General features: G+C 39.0%; 1 protein-coding gene across 1 annotated transcript; it reads left to right on the plus strand.

The window, feature by feature from the left end:
- The first annotated feature begins 517 nt into the window (after positions 1-517).
- LOC128866881 (ankyrin repeat and KH domain-containing protein mask) lies at positions 518-2502 on the plus strand. Its single transcript, XM_054107920.1, has 2 exons — positions 518-1231; positions 1323-2502. Exons 1-2 carry the CDS (start codon positions 848-850, stop codon positions 2100-2102), a joined length of 1164 nt encoding a protein of 387 aa, XP_053963895.1. The 5' UTR covers positions 518-847; the 3' UTR covers positions 2103-2502.
- The last annotated feature ends 7804 nt before the right edge of the window (positions 2503-10306 follow it).

The raw sequence follows: 10306 nt of genomic DNA on the forward strand, positions 1-10306 counted from the left end.
TAGCAACTAGCCAAAATAGGGGCGAAAGGACACTAAAAAGTTGTACAAATTAGTTTTTTAAATAATAATATAAAAAATTAGGACTACTGGAATGATAGACATTTTTTATAAGGCAGAACATCAGCACTCAAGATCATCAGCCAAAAAAATTTAAAAATTACTTCCACTTCTTAAGATCAGGAACCACTGCCTAAGATCCCTACCAAGGATCTTTAAACAAATTATTATACTTTGCTTAAAATTGCTCTTCTGGCATTACACTAAAACCGACCCATATATTAAGCCACAAAAGCATTTTTTAGGAAAAAAAACTTTTGGTTTCTAACTTCTTCGGTAGTCTTACCCCAAGAAACGGCTCCGAATATGGGAGAAAACTAATCAAAAAATATACAGTACATTGAAGAGGATCAAATGGTTTTGTAAGATGTAAATGTTTGAATACCTATTCTCTATCTGAGCTTCATACTTCACCTCAATGCCAATGTTTTTTATTTTCTTCAGAAAATTTTGCTTTCAAATCAAATAAAAACAAAATCATAAAACAGTTTTGTACTAATTTTCTTCAGTTAATTTATTTGTAGTCCTGTACAAATATATTTTTTCAAGTTATACGAAATTTAGTTAGACATCGACGCCAAAAACAAACAGAAAAAAAGACAATAACAACAACAGTAAATATACCAAACTCAAGCACTTGAAGTAGTCAACAGTCAACAATAAAAGGAAACATACAAAGCGAGGCATAGAAAATTTGTCAACCATTTGACAGGCCGGATCCGATCGAGATTTGAGAGTTGACTAAACAGTCACACTAATAGGCGTCGTCGGCCAATAGGCCGCAAGAATCATGAATAATATGGCTGACGATAATAACAATATTATAATAAATAATACCAACAATCGTAACAATAACATAAATTATAGGAATAGTCCCAACTACAGCAATAGCCGGATTAGCCGCAGCGGCAGTGCCACTAGCGATTCGAAAAAATTAGCCAAGAACAAAGCAACCGGACTCAGCGGCGGCGGCGGTGACGATAACGCCGATGCAAGTGCTAGTAAAAGCGACCGCTGCGTTTTATGCCTGGACGAGAAACGCTCTCCTGTACGCATCACATGCGGCCACTCTTTCTGCAATGAATGTCTGGATGTCTACAAGTCGTATCAGAAATACGCGTGGGCCAATCGTTGTCCCATATGCCGCGGTTCGCTGAAGGAGAAAAGACGCTCAGTAAGTTGTAAAGGGCAAATTGTTTTGCTTGAAATTGAAAAATGTCTCTTGTCCCGCTCGTTCTTTGTGATTTTTTTTTCTTTCCGAGCAGGTCAAGCGAAAGCATTCAGAAGCAAATGTCGCCACAACCACTACCTCAACTACGATGCCTAGCGGCAGCAGTCGTTTTGCGCCAACTCGTTCGCGCTTGAATGCAACATCAGCTACTATAGCAGCCGCCACGGCAGCTGCGGCAACAGCCACTGTCACAGCACTCTCTGAATCAGCGGCCAGCGCATCTGCCGAGCAAATCTACCTCTTGGAGGAATATATGGCAATGGCTGTTGAATCGGATGCTTTCGGTGTCAATTCAGACATGGCTTTCGGCAATACAATGAGCGCAACTACGCCCACCAACTCAACATCGACCGTCAGCGCCAGCGAAGCGGCAGGCGAAGACGATGAAGTAGAATTGCATGGAACGGAGTCGGAGACAGAAGCGGCACAGGGTATGGGCTATGAGCACGAAGAATTTGAGGAAGCGGAAGAGCTGGAAGAGGATGAAGAAGCCTTTGGCGAAGATATTGATTTGGAGGAGGATGAGGAGGTTACGGACGACGACGAAGATGACGACGTTGATGGAGAGGAGGAAGATGATGAAGAGAATGAACTTTACTATTTCAATGAGTATGACGAAGCGCATGAAGACGATCGAGAAAATGACGACTATATCACAATGGACGAAGATGACGCAACCGACGGTGAGGATAGGGATGAATATGAACAGCTGGTGAACGACACATTACAAGATGAAATTAATGAGTATTGCGATGAGGACGATGAAACCGAGGACGCTGTGCTGCTGGTGGATGAAGTAATTATTGTCGATTGAGTGCAGAGTAGTATTTGAGGAGTATTGTGAGCGCCGCTGTAGGAGGCGAAAGATAAATCAGCGGCGCATGAGGAAAGCGCTAAGCGGGATGCTCAGAAGTGATGAGGAATAGGAGGAAGGATTGAAGAGTAGGACTTTACAGGGACAAACTGACACCTATGACTTGAAACTGTCTGACGCGGCTGTGATTTTTTTATGCTTTGCTCTTTTATCATGTTCCCTGCTGATCTTTTGTAGTTTTTCGATCTTTTTTTTTTCAAAAAACAAACCAAATACAGGAAATATTTTTTATAAAAGCACCACAAGAGACATTTTTCAAACGGAAAAGCAAACAGTTATTTGATATCCATCGCCATTTAGTGTAAATATTGCGGATGTTGTTAGCTGTTTTATTTAATTTTTGCATATAGTGTTTGATCTGCTATTTGGTTGTGGCCTGTCTCATCGGTGCTTCTGCGACGGCTGCTGGTATGGTTTCCCTATTGGAAAATTTATCGGATTTTGAATATTTGGATTCTGATTGAAAAAATTCTGGCTTAAGTGAAGATATCTGCTGCTCAAATATATATATTTGGTAATAAATCTGGCTTAAGGACTTTTTTTAATAAATTTAATTGGATTTCTACGTAATTCTTAACAAAATTAAATTCATGAAGGCAGAATTCATCTCATGAGATCTTGCTGGGGATATTTTTTTAATATAACTGGGTAGGTTGAGTAGCGCTGGCTGGTCTATAAAAAATTTCACTTAGAACCCTAGGCCCCTTTGTGTTACCAGTGCTACACAACGGGGCAATGTTACCAGGAAAGAGAAGAGCTCTCGAGGGTGTGCTCTTAGGTAATTAATCCGTTGTGATAAATGCGTTATTAAGACAAATTTTTAACAGGATATACAGGGCACGCGTAATATAGAGTCTATCTCACATATTTCAGGATTTCGTAGTTAGCAACCCGGGCTATCGTTACAGAATTTCGATCGATAAAATTAGCGAAGCATCGGCAAGGATCTTGAAAACGAGATCGGTGTCAGCCTCCGAGTTGCTGCCCAAGTTGAGTAAAGCAAAGTTGCCCCAACCACCACACAGCTCGAAACTGGCAAAAGAGGAACTTTTTCGAACAGCAAAGAAATCGGCATGGGACGCTGAAGCTGGAAAAAGCAATTTCAGTGGCATCACTGAAGTGAATTTCCACCGACGATTTCCAGTGCTCCTTGAGTAATTGACTGAAGACTTGGCAATGATGCATCAACGTAGAGATGGAGTATTTTGTGTGCTTGTCAGAAAAGACTTTAGGTCGGTATGGAATAAATTATTTGAAACAGAAATCATTCCAAGACCTTTGTGGCAGCTTTAGATTAAAACTTATTTAAAATACTTCATTAATCAAAAATTTGTAAAAGCGTATAATTTCACAAATTTTCGTTGTTTTATTTCAATTTAAAATCGGATACATCTAAATTGATCACCCTTTACAACTTACGTTTAAAACTTAGTGCGAAGTATTATGTCGAACCTTTGATGATATGTCTAAAGAGTTGGTTGTTGGCAGATCAACCTTCGATAAATGTTTGAACGCGATGGGAATGGTCCAAAAGGCAAGTAACTGGATGCCACATCCATTGAAGGAGAGGTATATCGAGAGGTTTTGTGACGTGTGAGATTCTTCTTGAGTGGCACAAAATAAAAGATTTTCTGCATCGCATCTTCACTGGCGATAAAAAATGGATCTAGTATGATAACCCTAAGCGTCGACAATGTTGGAGCCTGAAAGTTGAACCAAGTGAGCCAGGTTCATCGACAGCGAAAATAAATATTCATGCTTCAAAAGTTATGTTGTGCATCAGGTGGGATCAAAAGAATATCATCTATTATGAACTCGCTAAACCATATGAAACCATCACTGGCGAACGTTACTGACTTCAGCTAATGCGTTTGAATCGAGCTCTCTAAGAAAAGCGGCTGGAATGGAACGGTAGAATTGACAAACTGATTTTGCTGCATGACAACGTCTGGTCACACGTAGCTAAATCGAGAGGGACTGAATTGGGAAATCTTGCCCCACGCGCCGTATTCTCCAGATATTACACCTTCGGATTACCAGATTACCATTTGTTCCGATCAATGCAGTCAGCCCTTATTGGAGAGTGGTTCACTTCTTACGAGAGCATCGCAAAATGGCATAATGAATGGATCAAGTCAAAAGAGCTCGCATTTTTCGTCAAAGGAGTCCGTATGCTGCCTGAAAGATGTAGTAAAGTTGTAGCTTCCAATGGGTATGTGCCATTCATATAACTTCATGTATAGGTACATTATTTAATTGTTTAAATAATTTGTAACTTTGGCTAGGAAGGGACGGAAACTTATTCCCATACCCAATATATTAAGAATTATTTTAGTTTTCCATTCTACTCAATCTAATAAATTTTCTCAACGCCACTCAAAAATTCACCTAAGATTTGAGTTATTCAACTTTTTCCACCAACTTTGAAAATAACAGAATTCAAGCTCACGTCATTGCCATCAATAGCAACAGTGGAAGGCAAAGTAGCCGCATCAGCGGCATAGTCTGCCACAAAAGCAACGCGGTTTTTGCTTTCAATCAGCCCACAACATCATTATTAACATTTCCTTCATCGTCACTGTTGCCTTTGTGATAATAATTGTGTGAATAATAAAGCGCAAGTAGCACAAAATTAATCATCCAATTTTAGTTTTGAATAACTTTTTACTAAATACGAAAAAAAATGATTTTGAGTGATGAAAATTTTTATTTCGATCTTTACGCCTTCCATTGCTTGTCTGTTTGTATAGTGGAGCTGTGTAGTTCACGAGTGTGCAATAGTTACTGATGTACGATGCTGCTTCCATTTGCAAAAATTATAAATATCAGAATAAAGTGTAGACTCTCGCAACGAAGAATGCGCAGAATTATCGCAGTTTCAACATAACAAATCGGGCTACTGCGCCCACAGACTGGCTCAGATTGGCTGCATTATTTTCTGACCTGTTTTCATTGCCATATTTATAAGTAGGGGAGACCGGGGATGGTTGGCTATAGGGGCAGGTAGACTAAGTAACAATAACTCGTCATCATCACGTGATTTTCATCAACCAATCATGAATATCGATGCCTCCCCATGACCCGCGAACTTGTGCGAAGTGGGCCGCGGCAGTCGCGAAGCGTTCGAGAGTGAGACCACATGTTGTGTTTTTGTTCTCGGTAAGTAATTTTTTTAGCTCGTACTTTTTTTTGTTATTGTGCCTATGTATCTGTTAGAAACAATTTTGTTCGTATGCCAAATAAAAACATAATAGTTCTACTATATATAGCGCAGTATTGTTCCTATGTTAGTGCCAGAGTTTGCATATTATGAGCAATTAAAATGCAAAATGGCTTCAGGGGCTGGTTGACAAATTTTGTTCGGGGCAGGTTGACTAATTAGTCAACCAACCCCAGTCGCTCCTACTTTCATGATAATCTCTCATGGAATTGCTCTATATTGCTCTATAGTCTTCTGTCACATTCTAATTTACTGTTGTACTTTTACAGACAATGAGGACTTACAAAAGAAAATCTGAAAAGATATCATAGAAAGAGCTTGCCACGCGATTATCTTCGATAATGAAAGCATAAACGCCACGTCAAAGCAATACCAAATCCCGTACAAAACGCTGCATCGTTATGTAACTAAACTAAAAAATAAGTTAGAAAGTAATCCTTACCTCACGAGAGCTGATTTGACCTTGGAGACGGCCGGGTACATAAGAAATAGGCAGATATTTAGCGACGACGAAGAAAACAAACTGGCAGCTTATTTGAAGACGGCTGCTGATATTTATTATGGATTGACACCGTATGAGACACGCAAGTTTGCATTTGAATACACAAAAAAGAATAATAAAACTATGCCTGAATCTTGGAAAACAAAATTAATGGCTAGCGAAGATTGGCTTGGTAATTTTTTAAAACGTCCTCCCTCATTATCAATGAGATCACCTCAAGCTACGAGCCTGTCTAGAGCTACGTCGTTCAACCAGAAAAACGTAAATTATTTTTTTGGTAATTTGAAAACAGTTTACGAACGATTAAATCTTACCCCAGGTGTTATCTGGAATGTTGATGAGACGGGACTTACAGTTCACATGCCTAATAGATTAGCGATTTATTACAATAATTAAAATTACAATTAAAGTTGAAAAGAAAGTACAAATAATGAATCTTACTTATGGTTATTTTTAAGGTCTTTTTTAAGATGTAAAGTGAGAGAATTAAAGATTGTTCGTTGGATTTATCAAAGTCCTTTGTGACCTGAAAAAGGAACTTGAATTCAAGTTTGTTCATTTTAATTAAACAGTTTCTATCATTTAGTAAATCTTTTTGTGTTTTATTTTATACCAATCCTCTTAATTTATACTAATTACTGCCTAAGTCAACCAACCCCATGCATATAGTCAACCTGCCCCGGACATGGGGTAGGTTGCCCAAGCGCCAGGGGTTTATAAAATCAACAAAATAAGTATTATAATAGTGAATATATAGGTCATATTATAGTATTTTAGGTACCTGAATAGTTCTTTTATCGGTAGCAATTGTGGTTTTTGTTATATTAAATTAAACATCAGAGATATACGAGCTTAAGTCAAAAGTTAATCAACCATCCCCGGTCTCCCCTATTACCTGATTTTACAACAGATGCGTTATGTTTTAATTTTTGATTTTTTATTACACTTTTCAATTATCGAAATTCTTTGCACAGAATTCGTAGCTATCGCGCACAGTGAGTCGATAATGTTCTTCAATTTTTTTTTTTTTTAACCCACAACTACGACTGAAAACTATTTGCATTTTTATGGGCATGATGCGGTAATATGAAACAATAATTAGAGATTTAGAGAATTAGATGTAAGTTGTCTAATTTTCGCCCTCTGTCGGTCATCTTGAGCTATTTCCTAAAGCCGCGATGTCCCCTTGAAAAACCCACTTTTTATTTCAGCGCAATTTCTAAGGAAAAAGTACAAGTATAGAAATGATATCAGCACACTTTCTATACCGACGGATCCCAAACCAATGAGGGTAGCGGACCTGGATGGTACTTAGACGAAGACACCAAGTACTCCTATGCCACAGGACAGAGGGTCACGGTATTCCTTACGGAAGTCTATGCCATCTTGAACGTAGCGTATTGGCTAATTGAGAAAAAGTGGCGGGATAGTAGTATTGGAATTTGTAGTGACAGTCAAGCTGCACTGAAAGCCCTTGCTAACCCACGCTGCTCTTTGAAGTTAGTCGATGAATGTAAAACTGAACAGTGTTGCAAAACACAACAAAGTTAGTCTTATTTGGTATTACAGGGAACGAGTTAGCTGATTAGTTGGCTAATAAAGGTTCTGCAAGTATGTCACTAGGCCCTGAATCCTTTCTAGGTGTCAATTTCGCATCGATTCAACTATGGCTTGACAACTTCATGAGGTCTACCCATAGAGGACGTTGGGCTGCTGCAGAGTAGCCAAGTGCTTTGTGAGAGAACCAAATTGGAAAATAATCCATAAACTCAGCAGAAAGGGCCTGAGATTACTGGTAGATGTAATCACAGGTCACAGCGCATATGGCTGTCCTGCCTTGAGAATATCAACACTACAGAGCATTTTCTCTGTAGCTGTCCGGCGTTTTCCGGAATCAGACTTAGGATATTGGGCTGTGATATACTGAGTAAGGAGAAAAGTAAGTTCATACTTTTCCTCTTCCGGATCTTTTAAGTTTGATCAATGGATACAAGAGATTTGTGAAAGAGTGACCACAAACTAATTTTTGCATCTTACCACCCACATTTTATCTTTCCTATCTCTCTCACAACGGACCCATTTCGTGGTCTAAGAGGCATCGTTGTCTTTATGTGCGATGCGGCTGCCCAGCCTATCTCTCTATTCTTTCTACTGAAATCTATCCGGGTGTAGTAAAATGGTCTCCTGAGTAAGTGCTTGAACTTGTCCAACTCCCCACAAATCTAATCTAATCTAATCTAATAGAAATGAAAACTTTTGCTAAAAGAGTTAGCAGACAACACTTTTTCGCCCATTTTGTTTTGTTTTGACTTTCGCATCTTTCAGTTCTGCGGAAAAATTTTATGAAATAATTGCGTTTTTCATCAAATAATTTCATTTAACAACGTTTTCAGTCGCAAATCAATGTAAGAAATATATTGTATTGTAGTATGAAGTTGTATAGTTATATTTTTATAGCACTGCGATTAAGGGGGAAAAAAGGAAAAAGCTTCTCACCTAGGCTTTGAAATTCAATTGGGTCATATTTAGTTAATAAGAAGAAGAGAAAACCTGTACCAAAACTATTAGAAAAAGTTTTATTTTGCATTTCCCGAACACTCTACGAAACTTGCGCTGATTTTCTCCTCTTTTTAGCGCCAGATAAATGTCTATTAAAACTTAATTTGCTATTTAACGAAAACGGAGTAAAGTTTCCACCTGTCTTTATTTTGTTTTTATTATTTTCTTTTTTTCACGCTAAAGCTGCCGAGCAACAATGCGCCATGTAGAAACAACGTAAATTATTTTCACTTAATATAGTTTCCAAAGCAGTCCAAATTGTGTTTAGTTTTCTCGGAATTGCTTTTGTGGGGCGCTCGCCTAAAAGCATGCTAAGCAGCTGATACATATCATGGCACATTTGGGTTTGCTTTTAGTGAATTTGGGACCATTTCCTCGAAATATAACATTAAAAAAAAGTATTTTTTCAAAGCTTGCATTAAATTCAAAGTGTCACTATCTTTTAAAGCTCTTAGAAAACAAAAATAAAAGTTTGTGCTTTGTATAAAAACAACATCACACAGCTGCAGTATAAGAAGCAGCAAATTGTTCTCCTAATACAATTTTTGACTGCTCCAATCGCTTTACTAACAGCTTTTCGCTATCGTTTGCACCGAAATTCCGAAATTGCGTTTTGTTGCAATTAGAACACCAACAACTCTACGTGTCGATTGGCAGCGTCAGCGAAGGCGCAAAACGCCAGGTGGCAGTCGACGCTTTATAGACCAAAAATTCTTTTCACTCTACTTTCCGCCTTCTCTCGCCGCACTTTACTGCATTGAGCTTTACCTAGCCGCCTGCTTACTCACCTCAATAGGGGCGTCTTAACACCTACAGCGGCGCAATAGCAAAAAGGCCACAACGTTTTTATTGCGCACCAAAATGAGTTTGGTTTAATTTAATGATTGCTTCTTAATTAAAAGTGAGTGAGTGAGAGTGAGTTAGTGAGTGAAAAATGACAGAAAAAAACAATAAATTTTACCAGCAAACACACACACACAAACCCACTACTCCAAGCGCAGCTGCATGGCTCTGGCTGTGCCGTGTCGTTCAATTCGGGTTCATTTGCTGCAATAAAATTTAATTATTTCAAGAAAAATTTTATAGCATCGCATAGCGTTGATCCTGCGCGTTTCCAATATCCACAACTCTCACTGACGGTCTCGCACAGTGACTTCCTTCAACAACTATCAATGTCTTCGAAAATGCCATTGCTGCAAAATGTATGAATGTAAGGCGAAAAAATGAAATTGAAGCAGTAAGCACGCCGCCTCACGCCACCTCACGCCTCACCTTTCGCCTCCAACTCCGCAACTCGCTGTTGGTGCTGGTATTTTATGGCAACCATAAGAATCAAATGCAATTAGTAGCGTGTACAACTCAATTAGACGTTGGCAAAAAAAGAAACGATGAGGTTGACTGTCTTAGCTACTGCCGTCACTACACACTTCATCCCCTCCAACCCCCCATATCTCTACATACCTCCGCCAGCAAGGCCGAGTAACTCTTTTTCGCTGCGTGTAGGTGCTGAGCTGTGGCTGCTGGCAGTGAATTAGCGCAAAGCATTGGATTATGCGGTAGACTTACTGTACTCTAGACGACTGGTGAACTCAAACCGAATTTAGCGCAGCGACTTTAGTCTAGTCTCGCCGCCAACTCGATGCCATTTAAAACAGCGCTAGTTGTTGGTGTAAAAAAACCAGATATTGCGCAATGAGGCGCTTAGACGCTGGGTGTTGATGCTCTCCAAAAATGTTGTTGAAATTTATGAAGCTCTAATTGTAGACAAAAAGTGAATTTATTTGTGATTTTCATTATTTGCTAGATTTTATAGGATTGTTGGCAGTTGTGTGGAAAGTAGTTCCCATGTGTGGGTAATTGAAT

This window comes from Anastrepha ludens, chromosome 6 (assembly GCF_028408465.1).
Source record: "Anastrepha ludens isolate Willacy chromosome 6, idAnaLude1.1, whole genome shotgun sequence".
Taxonomy (NCBI): Eukaryota; Metazoa; Arthropoda; class Insecta; order Diptera; family Tephritidae; genus Anastrepha; species Anastrepha ludens.